Source organism: Pecten maximus, unplaced genomic scaffold, assembly GCF_902652985.1.
Source record: "Pecten maximus unplaced genomic scaffold, xPecMax1.1, whole genome shotgun sequence".
NCBI lineage: Eukaryota > Metazoa > Mollusca > Bivalvia > Pectinida > Pectinidae > Pecten > Pecten maximus.
In genome coordinates this window covers 30,213-51,669 of record NW_022979942.1, presented here as the reverse complement: position 1 = coordinate 51,669, position 21,457 = coordinate 30,213, and the positions used below count along the sequence as shown (strand labels likewise).

The 21,457-nt window shown below is 38.6% G+C and overlaps 1 protein-coding gene and 1 long non-coding RNA gene across 13 annotated transcripts in view; one reads left to right on the top strand and one right to left on the bottom strand.

The window, feature by feature from the left end:
- The window catches only part of LOC117319322, a 52,651-nt gene that overhangs the window by 6,241 nt on the left and 24,953 nt on the right, over nucleotides 1-21,457 (top strand). For 6 of the 12 annotated variants that reach the window (XR_004530686.1, XM_033874159.1, XM_033874157.1 and 3 more), the window contains exon 2: nucleotides 658-789. Coding sequence is in view for 4 of the 12 variants with exons in the window: in XM_033874157.1 (XP_033730048.1) it covers nucleotides 658-789 (132 nt within the window). In the remaining 8 variants the exon portion in view is untranslated. The other 6 variants (XR_004530687.1, XR_004530683.1, XR_004530684.1 and 3 more) reach the window with 5 other exon arrangements.
- Nucleotides 9,424-10,948, bottom strand: LOC117319323. Its single transcript, XR_004530690.1, has 2 exons — nucleotides 9,677-10,948; nucleotides 9,424-9,491 (listed from the first exon to the last, which is right to left on the bottom strand). It is a non-coding gene; the product is annotated as an uncharacterized LOC117319323 (long non-coding RNA).

Genomic DNA, 21,457 nt, shown 5'->3' with positions numbered 1-21,457 from the left:
GTAATACGCGCCATTGATTTAAACAAAAAGTGTGTTATTTAACTTTTTCATTTCTGAAATAAACAGATCTTGTATTGTTTGAACGCCAATAACAATCGGACCAGTGTTAAGTGATGGATGAAATATGATTGACATGACAAAATGGCAGCTAGCATTGTCAAATATTGTGGGTACTATTTATAATCAAGAAAATATGCACTTAGATTTCTGCTGTATATGTGTAAATGATGAATCATACTATCTCTGTTTCCCCCAATTCCCTAAGCAAGATTATATAAAAAATTTTCACACCAGAATTTCCGCACTTGACACAAAGCTGTCAATGCCACATCCGGATCCACTACAGTTCAGCATACCTTAACAGATGCGGAGAGAGCTCACGAGTTGAAACATAAATATTTTAATACTGTATTTGCATTGCCACATCATTACATTTTACAAATATCACAGTTTAATTGACCAGTTATAGTAAGCAGTTTGTTACCTAAAAATATTGCATCAAACTGGTATTGGCAGAAATATTTCTCACTTTTTAGCAATATCCAAGTTATCATGACATTTGTATTAAGTAATGCTTTCAGACCTAATAAACCAGAATGATATGTAATAGAATAATGGACCAATAAATAACAACTCACATTGTTTCAATTTACACAGGTACAGAGAGCGAAAGAAAAATGATGAAAATTATGAACAAAAAGAAAGAGAAAGAAAGAAAACTGCCAGAGCAAACAGAACAGAGGAACAGATTCAAACTGACAACATAAAATCTAAGGAGCGGCAAAAGAGGTATTAAAACTTGTCAGTTGGTTTTGAAAACAATAGTAATTGGAACCGACATGGTTTTATTATGGATGTGTTTACGCCTGCCATATTGCAATTACCTACGAGTTGTGACGTCACAATCTCTCACTTTCGTTTTCGTTATATTTCCTTAAACAGTTCATTTTGCGGTTTCTTTCGGTTCATATATGATGTAGTTGAACTATATAATTATGCATTAATGACAACTATCAAGACTACAAATAAAGTGCTATTACATGAAAAAGGTATATTCAGTATAAATTTCTCTTCAGCGGAAGTACGGAATTTGAGACCTCTGGTGGTAATTTCTGTAACTAGGGGTAATAATTCGCTTAGTTCCGAGAACATTCAAAGTGGATGTGGACAGAAATGTATTAACTCTACTGATAATGTTGTGAACATTTCAGGAACAATTTTGAATAAACAATAAAAACAACGTCTTGTAAATATCTGCACCTGCATTGATTTTTGCAAATTTATATTGAAAACACTGTTGGAAGGGAGATAACTGCGAGATTCTGACGTTACCTTAAGCTTACAGAGGACACTTGTTTAACTACTAGAAATATAAATGGCATAACAACCAAGCACAAACAAATTCCCGATTTTCATAATACCCTCTAGGTTTTGGCTAACAACATTTGTTTTGTTTACAACTTGGTAGTTTTTTCACGAGATTTTATGAGATTTGGTCCGATATTTAGCGATCACGTGTTCCGTCTGTTTACGTGAGCGAGCACGCTGTCAAAATGGAGGCACGTGGACACGGGCTTCACACGAAGCATCACAGTGTGATGTTTGTCGCTAGAAATTAATATCTATCAACATGAATTAAAGGCAAGTTGCTTACAAAGTTTAAATCTGTTTGTTGACCCACTGAAATAAGTGTTTGTTTATTTAGGACGAAACTGTTCAGTGTTTACGATAAGTTGTTAAAGCCTGGCCAGACCACAAAATCACAATATCTACTGCGATTATAGTCCGAATTTTCTGACGATCTTGCTATATACTATATGCAGACTTTAATCAGCGTTAAGGCGATATCAACACCAGAACCCTTCGGATTACTGCGATAACTGATCGAAGTCCCTGTGTTTCAAATCCATGAATCGGTAGACCTACGTGATGGTGTGATGGAATTCGATCGTTTATTTTTTAAAACTAAGAAAACTGGCACATATCTGTTGTGGTGGTCATTTGTGCTGTACCTTCCCCGACAGAGACAATATATATACAGAATCTGGATTTTTGTGATAAGATTTACTGCAGTAGCTACTCACACTCGGAATATATATGAAAATACTAAATTATTATTGAACCAGCTTGTCTTATTTATATATATTATTCAGCTCACGATTCAACCTTTTCAAATGTTTTCATGTAATATATATATACATTTGTATGCACCAAGCTGTGAAATGTTTGTATTACATAGAATATTTAAACAATACAAAGTAATTGTAGATTAACAAAATGTATACCAATTGCATTTTAACCTATTAGTACAACTTTTTGTTGTTTTCATGTAATATAACTTTTTGTTGTTGTCATGTAAAATGATAAATACAGTGGTCCCCCTCTTATGAGACCACCTATGGGACAGGCATCAGGTGGTCTTATAACGGGGGTGGTCTTTGTTGAGAGTTTTGTCATCTGAGTGACGTCAGTGAAGTCAATGATCACACAAGCTAGTACATATTACATTATATACAGTGTTCCAGCTAGGTCGGGTAAGCAGGGCGCGGCGCCCTGCCCCTAATTCAAAGTTAGAAATGCGCCCCGCCCCTTTTCATGTAGTACTGCCCTTTTTCTAAGTGTCATTGGTGCTCATTTTGCCTCGTACACTCTCGATCCGATTTGCTGAAGCCATGCAATATACAGTCAGTCAGTCAGTCAGTCACTAATTGGCCATCTGTAACACCAGTCCCCTTACCTGTAGACCTTTATCCACGGTACTGATGGACGCTGCCCGAGGCAGAGATCGGTCAGCTGGGGATTGAGCTGGTGTTTTATAGATTCATTTAACCGTGGCGAGTCGATAGGATCGGTTGGTAATCCAATTAAATCATAATCACGAAGGCTTTTTGAAGATGGACAAAGTAATTATAATGGATGGAAATGTTATTTTACTTATGTAAACAACTTTTGACAAGACCAAAAAGAGCCGCACGTTTGTCGTAAAGTTATCCCATGAGCACGTGTGCAATTGGCGATCGATCTATATATCTTTGAAATTTTCTTCACATGACAACACGAAATCCTTCTGGTTTTAACCAAGCAACTTTTAAGTAAATGATCATGAGATCACTTTCCAGTGATTTTCCAGTGATCAAAATTAGCTTTCGGTTGATTTTATTTGATGAAGTTTGGCGGGACGCCGGAAATGGTTCGTTGTAAATGCAGATGTCGCAAATTCCTTGTGGGATTGACGGATTTCTATACAAAATGTTTATTTTTCATAAATAAATAAAGGACACATAAAAATATCTGCTCATGTGAATAATGGTTGCAAAAGTTTAGTTTATATTGTGTTACTTTCGTATCTGAAATGCCGACTCCGCATTAACTGCGGGTCATGTGATAGCCAAGTGATTACATTTCTACAACACGCGGGGACCGTTTGTTTACGAGAGCAACGTTTGATCAGAAACTTGCGAATCATGATCAGCCCTAATTCGTTTACCATTTCTTATAATTAATTCAAGAAAATGTTAACTTGCTATAATTTCCTGATTTTAGTTTACCGTTATTTCTAAAGAGTCTAAAGTGAAAGTAGAAATTTACCGCCGCTTACAAGATACATCGCAGTTATTTGGACGACGTTTATTCAGATATTAAATAATATAATTTCTTTTACTTAATCATTTTTTTCTCGTATATGCTTGATCACCTTTTCTCTTTTGCTCTATAATATCTTCACTTACAATTAGTCGTCTTACAATCACAACGGACAGACTAACTTCTGGTTGAAAATATCGCTCTGTTGACTATAATCTGATAGTAACTTTTTGATTGGACGTAATTATCGTATATGGATTCTCTCAATACACCCTTAAATTGAAATAATGCTAATATCATTTTATTTTTGAATTACTCTTGGTCATAACTTTTACCATCAACATTTAAAACAATATTTGAAGAATAAAGAGAAGAAAGAAGACATTTTTACACACAAACGAAATAATAAAAAAAAATCAACAGATTTCCATTTGTCTCTTATGAATCAGGTCATATGTAATGCATGGACATAGACAATTCATTGTGTTAAGTTAAAATGTGTTTTTAAATGTTCTCTGTCAGTAATGTTTTGAATTTGGTTTACTTGTTGCATGTGTAAATTATTTCACAAAATTTAAGTGTAACGTTATAACTCGAATAATAAGCAAAAAACGTAAATAGGCACGCTTGAGTGCAGGATCCACAAAATTACCCCCCTCATCCCTGAAAAACGTCGATCTCTAATGTAAAAATACAGAAAATTTGCAGGTACGAATAGCTGAAAAGCACCAACAAAACTAGTTATAGAAAAAATACTTTAATCTGTTATTGTAAGCCGTAGTCCGAATTTTCTGATGATCTTTCTACGTAGATACAAGGCAGCTTGCGATATTAATTAACCTCAGAACCCTCGGATTATGTAAGCCGTTTAAGAGAAAATAAACAATAATCCAAGCTCGGGATCTGAGTTCGGCGTTTTACCGACATTGGTTCCGATGCAATCTTTCTTGCATTACCACCATTGTGTATCATTTCTAAAACACCGATCTTTTGTTTAAGTGTAAAAACTTTTCGTTTCTTGCTGACTGCTGAGGATGTTCAGCCATCTTTGTAATAAATTGTTTTCATTACCGACAACGATGCGCACGCATACAGGTAACAGGGGAGGTCACTCTAATGGAATTTCATCACGTTGTCTAGCTTCGTATACTGTAGGCCTACGTTGTACGTACAATTTAATAATAGCTTTGTATAATGGATACATTGTATACAGATTCCACAATATATTAAATTTGTGAAAATCACAACAAACCATTTGTCTACAAAAGGTAGGAGTAATTATCTTGTTTATAAAAACATCGGTGGACAAAACAGCTCACTAGCTGGCTATCGCAGTGTAAACAACCTGTCAATCCAATGTGTCAAATTTTACCTGGGTCCATGAATTTCAATGAGCTGGACGTTACACGCTTTTATTATTGATTATTCTATAATTTGAATGTCTTAATGAAACTTTGCAAAAATCTTGGTCGTTCATGAGAGGGATACCAAAGTACATTTCACGTTTTTGGGACATGATTAAGCGGTCGTTGGTCGGGTTAGCAGGGTGGTCGTTTAGAAGGGGTAATTTATCGTTGGAAAACGTCGGTGAACGCGAAACTTGGTCGCATACAGGGAGTGGTCGTTCTTGAGAGTGGTCGTAAATAGGGGGACCACTGTACATGTATATCTATTGGCAATCGATGTCAAATCCATATAATATAAGACTTTCTCAAATATCAAAATTCCTCATAACATTCAAAATAAATCTATATTTGCTTTTGAAATATAATTAAAAATGTTTGATTTTCATGTCACGAACAAATCCCTTAAAATAATCATCAATCTCAAGAAAGTGTGAACATAAATGAAACTTTTTTGTCAATAATTCTATTTATTATGAATTCATGTATAACCATTTAGGTATTTTCCAATGTTGACCTTTAAAACTATATATATATACAAGCAACAATCTGTGGGATGTCAAATATGGAAGGCTGTTTCAGGATAAATTGCCAAAAATGCTTTTAAGTACTGTTTCTTATCACTGATCACATATATTAGGGGTTTTGACTATTATGTGTTATTGCTACTTAAGTGTGAATTTTTTCGGCTTAAGTGATAATGTATTTCTTTGTACTTATGTGCAACAGACATCGCGATAGTTTAATTCTCGTACATATAATATTGACTCCTACAATAAAAGAAGTTGAGTCATCATGAATGGTTGACCTACGAGAGGCATTTTATGAAATCTCATATTGACCATACTGATTGCTCATGATCATATTTCATTGATCCATCCTAGTGAACTCTAGAAAAAACATCTTAATTTATGAAAGTAGCTAACTCCTTTAATGTATGTGTAAAAATTAAGCATATATATATATATATATATCGTACAAAACATCAAACTTCTAATATGGTAGATATGAAACATACATTTAGGCTGACTACCTGATAATATAATACAATTTGTACAGAGTTTACAATCCTTTGACATTCAGCTCATAATATACACCATTATAATTTGATCTGTCGTCGTGCGTCGGTCTTCTTCTTAAGACCAAGATATCGCAGAGTGGTATACAAAAGGTTCTTAAGCTGTTTTATCAAAATTGTTAATTTCATGGCCCCCTATGTGTTGCATTCTCCCTGGGGAGAGGATACATTTTACTATAGTTTATATAGGAAACTCTTCACACATATTTTAGCATAATTTGTTTCATTTTCATTGGAAATTGGTTAGCACGTGATCAGGGCAAACTTTTCTCAATGACATATTGTCAGTGAATGTCAAGGCCAACGACTTGTTATGGGTTCGAAAGAATGTCAAAAATAAAAATCTCAAATTGATTATTTTTTTCATTTTATATGAAATAACATAGTCCACTGAAACAGAATGTGCATATTTTATTGTCATCAGATAAAAAACATGGCAGAAAGATATGGAACTTGGAAAAGAATCATAAAGCTATTTTCTCCAGCCAAATTAAAAAAGAATCCAAAATTGCAGAATAAAGGTTTCGGCTCTTTTATCAATATACACATGAAGGCTTGATGTTTGGCGCATCGGTAAGGTATGGCTGGCTACAAATGTTATACTTATATTTGACCTTGACCTTCATTCAAGGTCACGGGGGTCAAATGATGAAAAAAAATCAAAATTCTTTCAAAATGATTAATTTGGGTCACATTTTAAAGAATCAGCCCTTTTAAAGGTGTGTGCAATGTATCAAGGTCAAATAATCAAAGTGACGCAGATATGGCACTTTTAAAAAGAAATTCCTACCAAAATTAAAAAATGACCCAAAACTCCACATACACATGAAGGCTGGATATTTGCCAAAGAGATACATGTAACATGTGTGACTGGCTACAAATATTGAGTTTATCTCTGACCTTGACCTTCATTCACATTTTAAAGAACCGGCTCTTATGAAGGTGTGTGCGAAGTTTCAAGGGCAAGTTATCAAAAATGATGTAGACATGCCCTTTAAAGAATGTTTTCTTGCCAAAATTAAAAATTATCCATAAATTGCAATTCAATTGTTGGCTCAAAAGTGGTCAATTTGGCTTAATTGACATATTATAAACAACTTCTTCTCTGAAACTAAGCAATCGATATAGCTCGTACTTGACTGGTAGCATCCTTTTGGGTAGGGATTTAAAATTGTAAAAATGGTGGGGTTGACCCCCCAGGGGGGCAGGGTCAAAAGGGGTCAATTGGTTTCTCTGAAACTAAGTTATGGATATAACTCACATTGGTGTGGTAGCAATCCCTATGGGGTTGTACCCAAAGTCAATTTCATTTCATGGATTAATTGCACTATTTGGTATAAAACCTACATTTCTATGGTAGCATGGTTATTATGGGGTGGGTATTCAAAATTGTACGAATGTTGGGGTTAACCTCCCGGGGGCTGAAGGATGGGACCAAAATAGGTCATTTTTAGAATAACAATAAACCAATGTACATGTACCCATATAAAATGCTTATGATATATTGACATAGCAATACCAGCGACAAATAAACTTAAGCATCATTCTTGTTTCATATCTCTTAAAACTAGGTGAGCGATACAGGCCCTCTGGGCCTCCTGTTTTATCTGTGAAACCTTTCAGATCCCAACTCCATAATCTTGCTGGACACCAAGAGATGAACACAATCCTGATGTAAAAATAGGCCCAGGGTTCTTTCCACACCCCAAGGGACTAATACAATCATTGAATTGATATCAAATATGAAAGTTTTCTGCAATATTTTGCATGTAAAACGTTGTATATTTATATACAGTACTTATAGCTACTAGGCTAGTATTTACATCTTGGTGGTAAATTAAAAAGCAACAAATTACAAATCACAGTTTATTGTTAATATTGACATTGGATCTATTAAAATAGATGGAATTGATATCTAATTTTGAAATAATTGTCCTTAAAAATGAGGACTTTGTTGAAAAAAAAGTAATAACTTTTAAAAGCCGTCAATCTAATTTTGATATTATTCTAAGATCTAAACAATTTTGTTTACAAGATATTGAAAGACATTGCACACTTTCAACAAAAAAAGTAGCAGACACTCCCTGTATTTTCAATACATATCGTGTATTGTTATAACTTATCGAAATGCGTATCATATTGTTTCGACCTTTCTAATACCCAGGCCTATAAAATAGAAGTTTGTTTTAAACACATAAATACAAATTTTGAACTACTTAAGTATAAAAGTTGGTTTAAAGTATAAATGTTAATGACATGTACCTAAGTAGAAGTTGATTTGAAAAAAAATTTAAAAAATGTTTGACTTCTTAAGTAAAGGTTTGATTGAAATAAGAAATGTTTGTTTGAAACTTTAAGATGGTTAAAACCATTATGTACATCGGAACAGTCTAAACCATTACATTCATCAGGACTGTGAAAACCATTATGTCCGGTTGGTTTGACACACTAAGTGGAAATGTTTAGTCATGTTGATATCAGTTTAATTTGTATTCTTGCTTTATTTCAAATATCTCCTTTTACATCTCACTAACGCCTCCTACAGTACTTTCAGTACTCTGATTTGAAGATGTTGTAGAAAATCAAGTAATTCTGCTTGTAAACCAGTATATATATTTCATAACTGGGTCGTTCTCAGTTATTCAGCAAATTTTCAGAAATGATGATAGATAAATTAAATGTTAGTTTATTGCACATGTTTTAGTCTTAAAATGTTTATTTTAATAACTTTCATCTTTATGATTTTAGTAATGAAAAGATAGTTCATCCCAAGAAAATCATATAAATTGAATTTTCATATTGGTACCATCAACGTTTTGGATGTTACATCTTGTTCATTGACAATGGTTTATATGCATCTATTGGGCGATTTGCATACAATCCTTTGCTGCTATTAGACCTACTGGTGGATATCTATAAAATGATTACTATAAATAAAATGAACTATTACTTAGAACCGAAGTAATTATCTATATTTTGCTGTTGTGGACGTTACTCAAAATCAATACAACAAAAGTTCTGTGTAACAATTTATGATCTAATTAAATTGAAATAGCACTTGTACAATTTCCTTCTGATTTTTCATTTTCAATTTACAATGACATAATTAAATAAATAACAATTATTGATTACATGTTTTGACAAAATTCATATGGATGTTACTTTTTGACAATTGACATTTTCGCAAATGAGTAACGTCCACAACATAAAAATAACGTCCACAACATAGCAAATTGCATGCCCATAACATTTCTGTAGTGTTTTACAATTGTTTTATTGCTGTAAATAGTTATAGCCTTTCATCACAGAACAAACTGACTCGGGAAAACTTTAGTTCAAATAACAAAATGAAGATCTAGAGAGCTCTGAACAGTCAAATTTTATTGTTTATTTTTTCTGTTGGGGCACGGCACTTCAGGCATCAAAGTCTGAAAAGAAATAAAGAATATATATTTCAGTCTTTATACCCTGTCAGAGGCAAATTGGACACGGCTCTAATTCAAATCTGAGAATATATAACGTCAGTGAAATGAACTGACCTTCATTTCATTGAACAACAAATTTTATTAGTGATATCAAATGAAAAGGATTGAACAATAGGCTTCAAACTGACCTTCAAATACAATTCACAGTCACATCCACAACAAGCCTTCTTGTGTCAAGCTATAACATCCAAAACACGACACATCATTTGAATGCGACTTGAAGACAATATCTACTAGACTTGGATATTATGTTATTTTACTTCGTAAAGTGCTACGATCTCAAGTCTTTGTTAATAAATCATCTTCACAAAAAACTGTTAATTCCATTAAAGAGTACGGACGTTACGTAGCGACGTCCAAAACGTCAAGAATATTGTCAAAGTGTAACGTCCGTATGACGAGATGGCTTTTGTATAACTGTCAGCGATGTCCGTCATTTTCTATCGATCTAAATTAATAGTTTATTATAATGTGTATTATATGCATCGATAACCAAGCTGTATAGATTCACTGTTTATACAATATCTCACAGTTATGACATGTTGTGGATGTTACACTATCGCATTTCGTTTGACCGTGAACACTTACCTCAATCGCGACAGCGGATTTGCGCGTTGTGTACACACAAACTGATGACGTGAGCTTAGGACGAGTCCAAGGATCCATTTAGGGATGTTGGTTTAGGCACGAGTGTAAAATTGAAGATAAACGAGGATTCGTTTTGGACATTACATATTGACCGACATTCCCATGTTAGGAAAAGCTTGGCGATATCTTTTTGTTGCGAAACCCTACACATGTCATTTTGATTTGAAAGTAAATTTAAAGAACAACCTAAACCCCCCTACGTGCAAATACTATTGCCCATGATTGGCTAAATCTGTAGACACATCGCAAGTGCTACACAAACTTTGACCGACACGGTAACGTCCGTACGCAGATTTTAATTATTAAAATAATATACATTTTGTTGACATTTTCGTTTTCAGACACCTGTATTTTGTCCTTTTGTTTATGCTTTTTCACATTCCATATTTGTGCATTAATGGTTCCTTCGACAATAACCAATACAATTATTGAATATGCCTATGAAAAAATGTCCCCAAATGGTCGCGGGCAAAACTGATGTTTTTCATTTTGAAACTTTTGTAATATTTTTATTCCTTACCATATCATCATATAACTATCTTTAGTATTTATTCAAGTTACATTTAAAAACAAAATACAACATACATGCCAAAATATATTTTATTTTCATCACAAATTATCATCAAAGTTCCATGGTACTGATTTGCTGAATAACTGAGAACGACCCAACAACTTTTTTGACCATTGAAAGAAAATATAATTTTTAGCTCACCTGGACCGAAGGTCCGGTGAGCTTATGCCATGGCGCGGCGTCCGTCGTCCGTCCGTCCGTCGTCCGTCCCAATTTGGTCAGAAACATCATTGGGGAAAGGGGAACAGATTTTGCATAAATGGTGACTCTGACCTTAAAGGGGCCAAAGGGGCGGGGCCAAATATGAAAAATAGAGGTAATTCCTCTAAATCGCTACTAGTCATAAAGTTATGAATGGATTTGAACCCAATTTGGTCAGAAACATCCTTGGGGGAAGGGGAACAGATTTTGCATAAATGGTGGTTCTGACCCCCGAGGGGCCAAAGGGGTGGGGCCAAATATGGGAAATAGAGGTAATTCCTCTAAATCTCTACTTGTCGTAAAGTTATGAATGGATTTGAACCCAATTTGGTCAGAAACATCCTTGGGGGAAGGGGAAGAGATTTTGCTTAAATAATGGCTCTGACCCCAAAGGGACCAAAGGGGCGGGGCCCAATAGGGGAAATAAAGGTAATTCCTTTAAATCGCTGCTTGTCATAAAGTTATGAATGGATTTGAACCCAATTTGGACAGAAACATCCTTGGGGGAAGGGGAAGGGATTTTGCATAAATGGTAGCTCTGACCCCAAAAGGGCTAAAGGGGCGGGGCCCAATAGGGGAAATAGAGGTAATTCCTTTAAATCGCTACTAGTCATAAAGTTATGAATGGATTTGAACCCAATTTGGTCAGAAACATCATTGGGGAAAGGGGAACAGATTTTGCATAAATGGTGACTCTGACCTTAAAGGGGCCAAAGGGGCGGGGCCAAATATGAAAAATAGAGGTAATTCCTCTAAATCGCTACTAGTCATAAAGTTATGAATGGATTTGAACCCAATTTGGTCAGAAACATCCTTGGGGGAAGTGGAAAAGATTTTGCATAAATGGTGGCTCTGACCCCCGAGGAGCCAAAGGGGCGGGGCCCAATAGGGGAAATAGAGGTAATTCCTTTAAATCACTACTAGTCATAAAGTTATGAATGGATTTGAACCCGATGTGGTCAGAAACATCCTTGGGGGAAGGGGAACAGATTTTGCATAAATGGTGGTTCTGACCCCCGAGGGGCCAAAGGGGTGGGGCCAAATATGGGAAATAGAGGTAATTCCTCTAAATCTCTACTTGTCGTAAAGTTATGAATGGATTTGAACCCAATTTGGTCAGAAACATCCTTGGGGGAAGGGGAAGAGATTTTGCTTAAATAATGGCTCTGACCCCAAAGGGACCAAAGGGGCGGGGCCCAATAGGGGAAATAAAGGTAATTCCTTTAAATCGCTACTTGTCATAAAGTTATGAATGGATTTGAACCCAATTTGGACAGAAACATCCTTGGGGGAAGGGGAAGGGATTTTGCATAAATGGTAGCTCTGACCCCAAAAGGGCTAAAGGGGCGGGGCCCAATAGGGGAAATAGAGGTAATTCCTTTAAATCGCTACTAGTCATAAAGTTATGAATGGATTTGAACCCAAATTGGTCAGAAACATCCTGTGGGGAAGGGGAACAGATTTTGCATAAATGGTGACTCTGACCCTAAAGGGGCCAAAGGGGCGGGGCCGAATATGAAAAATAGAGGTAATTCCTCTAAATCGCTACTAGTCATAAAGTTATGGATGGATTTGAACCCAATTTGGTCAGAAACATCCTTGGGGGAAGGGGAAAAGATTTTGCATAAATGGTGACTCTGACCCTAAAGGGACCAAAGGGGCGGGGCCCAATAGGGGAAATAGAGGTAATTCCTTTAAATCGCTACTTGTCATAAAGTTATGAATGGATTTGAACCCAATTTGGACAGAAACATCCTTGGGGGAAGGGGAACAGATTTTGCATAAATGGTGGCTCTGATCCCGGAGAGGCCAAAAGGGCGGGGCCCAGTGGGGGAAATAGAGATAATTCCTTTAAATCGCTACTAGTCATCAAGTTATGAATGGATTTGAACCCAATTTGGTCAGAAACAGGGGAACAGATTTTGCATAAATGATGACTCTGACCCCGAAGGGCCAAAGGGGCGGGGCCCAATAGATGAAATAGAGGTAATTCCTTTAAATCGCTACTAGTCATAAAGTGATGAATGCATGTTCTATAAACAATTCTTGAGGTCTTTCAGACCTTAGAGAGTCTGGACTTCATTAATCTTTAAAGCAGTTCGGATTCCCACACTATAACCATATATAGCATTGTTAGAGTTTTACAAATAAAACAAATTGAATATGAACATTATTTCGACATTTGGTCTAATCCAACCAGGTGAGCGATACAGGCCCGATGGGCCTCTTGTTTTTCTTTAGATTTAAAAACTGCTATTTAAACAAAATAATATGTGATATATTATCTGTTAGGTACAGGGAAAGACTTAAAGCAAGGGACAGTAAACCTCAACAGAATAAATCAGCAAGGTTCTAACCAGGAAGGAGAGAGAGAAAAAGCGAGAATACTGGAGACAGAAAAAGGCTGAATCAAGATCAAGACATTCCAGCCAAAAAAGGAGGAGAGTAAAGGAAAAAGATAGAGAGTATCGAAGAACATTGAAAGAAAGAAAAGCAAATATGACCGAGGAAACAAGACGATGTAAACCAAAAAGTAAAAGGGCAGAAACACAGAGAAAGCTGCAATTTCTGGACAAGTCTTCAGCTGTCTTGCAAAACATCATCCATGATGTCAAGGCATTAAAAAGAAAGTTTATAAGAAAAATGTCTTTCTTGAAGAAGTACAGACTCAACAATACATTGTCAAAATACATTGGGATCAGGGAATCAGTTATTAGCAAGGGCTCCAAAATCCAAGAAGATTCTCAAAGAAAGCGAAGGAAGGATGCCACGAGTGAGGATGTACAGAAATTGATTGGAGACTTTTTTGAAAGGCCAGATGTCTCAACAAATCTTCCGTCAGCAAAGAGAGTTTAACAGGACAATTTGGAAAGGAAAGTGCTGGACAAGCCCATAACCTCAGTGTGTGCAGATTTCAAAGAAAACCACCCCAATGTTTCTGTCAGTAATGAGTCATATTTTTGAAGGTACAGTTTAATTTTTTTCTGTAGACTGTTTTTAATTGTCGTTAATTTGTCAAACCTGTCAAATCACTTTGAAACCTATACAGAGATATTGCCATCTGATGGTATGCTAGACTCTAGTTAAACTCATTATTTTCAGAAGAGGTTGTGGTGGAGGTAGGACCAGAGGAGGACATGGTAGAGTGAGGACCAGAGGAGGGCATGGTACAGCCAGAACCAGAGGTGGGCGTGGCAGAGCTAGGACCAGAGGAGGGCATGGTAGATTACTGACCAGAGGAGGGCATGGTACCGCCAGAACTAGAGGTGGGCGTGGCAGAGCTAGAATTACCGGTACATGTATCGGAGGAGACAGATTCTGAGGAGTCTAGTACAGAGTCTGTGTACTCTAGCATGGATGAAAATGACTTGGCAAATTCTGATGACTCATCTGATGACACAGGATATCTTCCTGACAGAGAAGAGAATGTAGTCGACAACAGTTATTCTGAAGAGGAAACCTTGCATATCTCTGGACATAGTGGAATTATGGAGTCTTCAGGTAAAATATTAGATATAAGTATGTGTTAGTGTGTGACACTTATTAAGTCATACTATGGCATAATAATGAACTTTTGTAGTTGCATTTCGTTCCTTTGTAATTCTATTATTTGTTATTCTTTCAGGATGATATGGCAATGTCACCAGTAATACCAGATGTCAATTTAATTTTAAACTACGAAATGAAGGTAAATATTGAATGACCCTGAATTGTAGTGATTACATTGTACATCATTTCAGATGAAAAATGTATATACATATACAGTCAAACTTCGATGTTTCGAAGTTCAAGGGACTAACAGAAAAACTTCGAAACAGCGGGACTTCGAATTATTCATGGTTGACAATAGATCGATGTTTTCTTGATAATGACCATATCTGTTAACGTTGCATGTCCTCAGTGTCTTCGTGTTGATCGTCGCCTGTCAGGCTCACATCGAAAAGTTTAGTTAATTGATACCTCAAACACAACAAAATAAAAATTATTTTCATTAATTATACCTAAGCATTTTATTAATTAAACAAAATATGTATCGGTTAGTCTACAACACACTTATATCGCGTTTAACAGATAAAGCAAAAGAAGTACAATGCACACTTACGTAAGTCGTTAGGCTTTTCTGCTAAAGACACGTGCGTTTATGTTATGTGCATATAAAATACGGAATGCCGATCGGTTGGAGAATGCATGATTGAATGACAAATAATCGATTTACTTGGATATTTATGTATAAGTTTGAAACGTGACACTTTGAATATGAGTGAAGCCATCGCTAATTGTGTTTAAAATTGGTCCGGTTGTTTTACAGTTCCGTAAAATTTACTCACCGACCGCTGATTTCAATGGCGGCGGAGATTATCAGAGACGACTACCGAAATGTTTTACGGGAGTGATTAAATGTCATGGCTTCTAAATACACCTTTAATCTATCAATTTGGTCTGATTATTAATTAACCCCATGACTGGGAGTGACAACACACGCTATCGTTATCCCTATTGTCAGTCAGGGCATTTGGGGGAGAGGTGTGAAATCTTGCCGCAGGGGTCACGACAAACACCTGTCCAGTGGTCAGTACAGGTAAATTTTTTGTTCGAATCATGAGATGTCAATTACCTATAATATCATAGCTAACGGGTCATGAAAAATGTTCGATACATCGAAAACTTCGATTTATAAAAATTCGAATCATACATAGTTTCGTTAGTAGTGTTATATAGTGAGAAAATTCGGGACCAAGCAAAAAGTTCGATACAGCGAGAAATTCGAATCAACGAAGTTCGAATCATCGAGGTTTGACTGTATATGCATTTGGAAGTACCGTCAATTAATTATTTTACAACAGATTAATTATACAGGTTGTACGGGATATGATCGGGACACTTTCCCTAGGTTCCTTAAATAATCTTTAATGATTTATGAAACTTATATGTTAAAAAAAGGTTTCTGAAACACCATAAAAAAGGATGTTTATAAACACTTTTTGCTTCATGAATCTTACTATTCATCCACAATGACTCATTCAAATGTTTTCAGACACTTATTGTAAATGTAGATAATTGTTAGATCAATGAGAAATATGTTAACATTTTTTTTCTAACTGTTGAATATACCAAAAATATGGTTAAATTCTTAAATTAAATCATAAACAATATTTGCAGGAAGAAGATTTATATTCTACAGTTATGAATGATGGTGAGTCCAACCTTCAAATTGCTCAGTCAATTGTTGAGGATCAATATGCTACATTATCCCCATAAGAGATGGACCAGCATACTCCCTCAGTTCCACAGGAGATGGACCAGCATACTCCCTCAGTTCCACAGGAGATGGACCAGCATACTCCCTCAGTTCCACAGGAGATGGTCCAGCATACTCCCTCAGTTCCACAGGAGATGGACCAGCATACTCCCTCAGTTCCACAGGAGATGGACCAGCATACTCCCTCAATTCCACAGGAGATGGACCAGCATACTCCCTCAGTTCCACAGGAGATGGACCAGCATACTCTCTCAGTTCTACAGGAGATGGACCAGCATACTCTCTCAGTTCCACAGGAGATGGACCAGCATACTCTCTCAGTTCTACAGGAGATGGACCAGCATACTCCCTCAATTCCACAGGAGATGGACCAGCATACTCTCTCAGTCCCACAGGAGATGGACCAGCATACTCCCTCAGTTCCACAGGAGATGGACCAGCATACTCCCTCAGTTCCACAGGAGATAGACCAGCATACTCCCTCAGTTCCACAGGAGATGGACCAGCATACTCCCTCAATTCCACAGGAGTTGGACCAGCATACTCCCTCAATTCCACAGGAGATGGACCAGCATACTCCCTCAATTCCACAGGAGATGGACCAGCATACTCCCTCAGTCCCTCAGGAGATGGACCAGCATACACCCTCAGTTCTACAGGAGATGGACCAGCATACTCCCTCAGTTCCACAGGAGATGGACCAGCATACTCCCTGTATTCCACAGGAGATGGACCAGCATACTCTCTCAGTTCTACAGGAGATGGACCAGTATACTCTCTCAGTTCTACAGGAGATGGACCAGCATACTCCCTCAGTTCCACAGGAGATGGACCAGCATACTCCCTCAGTTCCACAGGAGATGGACCAGCATACTCCCTCAGTTCCACAGGAGATGGACCAGCATACTCTCTCAGTTCTACAGGAGATGGACCAGCATACTCCCTCAGTTCCACAGGAGATGGACCAGCATACTCCCTCAGTTCCACAGGAGTTGGACCAGCATACTCCCTCAATTCCACAGGAGATGGACCAGCATACTCTCTCAGTCCCACAGGAGATGGACCAGCATACTCCCTCAGTTCCACAGGAGATGGACCAGCATACTCCCTCAATTCCACAGGAGATGGACCAGCATACTCCCTCAGTTCCACAGGAGATGGACCAGCATACTCCCTCAATTCCACAGGAGATGGACCAGCATACTCTCTCAGTTCTACAGGAGATGGACCAGTATACTCTCTCAGTTCTACAGGAGATGGACCAGCATACTCCCTCAATTCCACAGGAGATGGACCAGCATACTCTCTCAGTCCCACAGGAGATGGACCAGCATACTCCCTCAGTTCCACAGGAGTTGGACCAGCATACTCCCTCAATTCCACAGAAGATGGACCAGCATACTCTCTCAGTTCTACAGGAGATGGACCAGCATACTCCCTCAATTCCACAGGAGATGGACCAGCATACTCTCTCAGTCCCACAGGAGATGGACCAGCATACTCCCTCAGTTCCACAGGAGATGGACCAGCATTCTCCCTCAGTTCCACAGGAGATGGACCAGCATACTCCCTCAGTTCCACAGGAGATGGACCAGCATACTCCCTCAATTCCACAGGAGATGGACCAGCATACTCCCTCAATTCCACAGGAGATGGACCAGCATACTCCCTCAGTCCCACAGGAGACGGACCAGCATACTCCCTCAGTTCCACAGGAGATGGACCAGCATGCTCCCTCAATTCCACAGGAGATGGACCAGCATACTCCCTCCGTCCCACAGGAGATGGACCAGCATACTCCCTCAGTTCCACAAGAGATGGACCAGCATACTCCCTCAGTTCCACAGGAGATGGACCAGCATACTCCCTCAGTTCCACAGGAGATGGACCAGCATACTCCCTCAATTCCACAGGAGATCGACCAGCATACTCTCTCAGTTCCACAGGAGATGGACCAGCATACTCTCTCAGTTCTACAGGAGATGGACCAGCATACTCCCTCAGTTCCACAGGAGATGGACCAGCATACTCCCTCAGTTCCACAGGAGATGGACCAGCATACTCCCTCAGTTCCACAGGAGATGGACCAGCATACTCCCTCAGTTCCACAGGAGATGGACCAGCATACTCCCTCAGTTCCACAGGAGATGGACCAGCACACTCCCTCAGTTCCACAGGAGATGGACCAGCATACTCTCTCAGTTCTACAGGAGATGGACCAGCATACTCCCTCAGTTCCACAGGAGATGGACAAGCATACTCCATCAGTTCCACAGGAGATGGACCAGCATACTCCCTCAATTCCACAGGAGATGAACCAGCATACTCTCTCAGTCCCACAGGAGATGGACCAGCATACTCCCTCAGTTCCACAGGAGATGGACCAGCATACTCCCTCAATTCCACAGGAGATGGACCAGCATACTCCCTCAGTCCCTCAGGAGATGGACCAGCATACACCCTCAGTTCTACAGGAGATGGACCAGCATACTCCCTCAGTTCCACAGGAGATGGACCAGCATACTCCCTCAATTCCACAGTAGATGGACCAGCATACTCTCTCAGTTCTACAGGAGATGGACCAGTATACTCTCTCAGTTCTACAGGAGATGGACCAGCATACTCCCTCAGTTCCACAGGAGATGGACCAGCATACTCCCTCAGTTCCACAGGAGATGGACCAGCATACTCCCTCAGTTCCACAGGAGATGGACCAGCATACTCTCTCAGTTCTACAGGAGATGGACCAGCATACTCCCTCAGTTCCACAGGAGATGGACCAGCATACTCCCTCAGTTCCACAGGAGTTGGACCAGCATACTCCCTCAATTCCACAGGAGATGGACCAGCATACTCTCTCAGTCCCACAGGAGATGGACCAGCATACTCCCTCAGTTCCACAGGAGATGGACCAGCATACTCCCTCAGTTCCACAGGAGATGGACCAGCATACTCCCTCAGTCCCTCAGGAGATGGACCAGCATACACACTCAGTTCTACAGGAGATGGACCAGCATACTCCCTCAGTTCCACAGGAGATGGACCAGCATACTCCCTCAATTCCACAGGAGATGGACCAGCATACTCTCTCAGTTCTACAGGAGATGGACCAGTATACTCTCTCAGTTCTACAGGAGATGGACCAGCATACTCCCTCAATTCCACAGGAGATGGACCAGCATACTCTCTCAGTCCCACAGGAGATGGACCAGCATACTCCCTCAGTTCCACAGGAGTTGGACCACCATACTCCCTCAATTCCACAGAAGATGGACCAGCATACTCTCTCAGTTCTACAGGAGATGGACCAGCATACTCCCTCAATTCCACAGGAGATGGACCAGCATACTCCCTCAGTCCCAAAGGAGATGGACAAGCATACACACTCAGTTCTACAGGAGATGGACCAGCATACTCCCTCAGTTCCACAGGAGATTGACCAGCATACTCCCTCAATTCCACAGGAGATGGACCAGCATACTCTCTCAGTTCTACAGGAGATGGACCAGTATACTCTCTCAGTTCTACAGGAGATGGACCAGCATATTCCCTCAGTTCCACAGGAGATGGACCAGCATACTCCCTCAGTTCCACAGGAGATGGACCAGCATACTCCCTCAATTCCACAGGAGATGGACCAGCATACTCTCTCAGTCCCACAGGAGATGGACCAGCATACTCCCTCAGTTCCACAGGAGTTGGACCAGCATACTCCCTCAATTCCACAGGAGATGGACCAGCATACTCTCTCAGTTCTACAGGAGATGGACCAGCATACTCTCTCAGTTCCACAGGAGATGGACCAGCATACTCTCTCAGTCCCACAGGAGACGGACCAGCATACTCCCTCAGTTCCACAGGAGATGGACCAGCATACTCCCTCAGTTCCACAGGAGATGGACCAGCATATTCTCTCAGTTCCACAGGAGATGGACCAGCATACTCCCTCAGTTCCACAGGAGATGGACCAGCATATTCTCTCAGTTCTACAGGAGATGGACCAGCATATACTTCCAATATTAAACAGCCTACTGCTGTCAAAGTTAGGCCAAGGTTAGTTTTTAAAATTCCATGCAATTAATTTGCCTCAATGTGACAATGTATAATGACAGAAAATCACATAGCTTTTAAATTGTTTGTGAAATTATGAAGTATAGTGTTAAAGACAGAAAAAGGCGAATGGATTTAATTTAGGTATAACTGACAGTATTTCGAACTAAAGCTGTATGGAGCCTAATAAGATTGTTTATGCATGTGCATAACATTATTACACAGTATATAATCAATCCTTATAACTCCCAGTTATTGGTACTTTATGTTTCAACAATCTTTCAATCATAAGTCAGGGCAATTCTTAAGAATTGCTCATGGCACATCAATTCTCCCTGCTGTTGTAAGTATTAGATGACCAATTAGAAATAGTTTTGTTAAATGTTTTCCTTAATTTGCTGTTATCTTTACATTGGAAGTTAAAAGAAATGATATTAGAACTAGAAATTGTTAGTTAACAATTTGACGGGCTTTTCACTTCTTAGCATAAATGACGTAAAGGCTTGGTATTTCCAAACATAAAAAACTATTTTAGAACACTTGATAGGTCATCCACATTCTAGTATTGAATTAATCTGGCATCTGAGATATAATGTTTCAACAAAGGAGTTGGACGAGGGGAGATAACTCGTGCAGCTGTATCAAGTTCCTAGGCCTCTTGCAATGATTGCGCAATCAAAAAACAATTCAAAATGGCATACAACTTGAACCGGAAGTGCTAAATAAAAACCGAAGGTAGCAAAATCATCAGAATGACATACTGCATTGATCTATGTAATAATATTCAAAAAATGAAACAGTTCAAAATTTTGTGACCTTTGACCCCATAGCTAACTTTTTTATTTGACCTCTGACCTGAAAACTTTTGGTGAGTAAAAGTTAGCGCCAGGCATTATCTACAAATAACATAATTACCTGACCTCAGTAAAATGAATGCTTTTTGAGTTTTGGCAATTTTAAACTTTTCAATACATGACGTCATGGCGGCCATGTTGGATTTCAAACCGACCCCAAGATAACAAGACTTGGTCAGTACCATATCTCATAGTCATTTTGTCAAAGTTTGTGTTGAATCGCACTGGTGGAATTTGAGAAGAAACTTAAAATGCGAGTTATAGGCATACATAAGATATAGAAATATTCAAAATGGCGTCTCGCGTTAACGACAAATGTTACCAA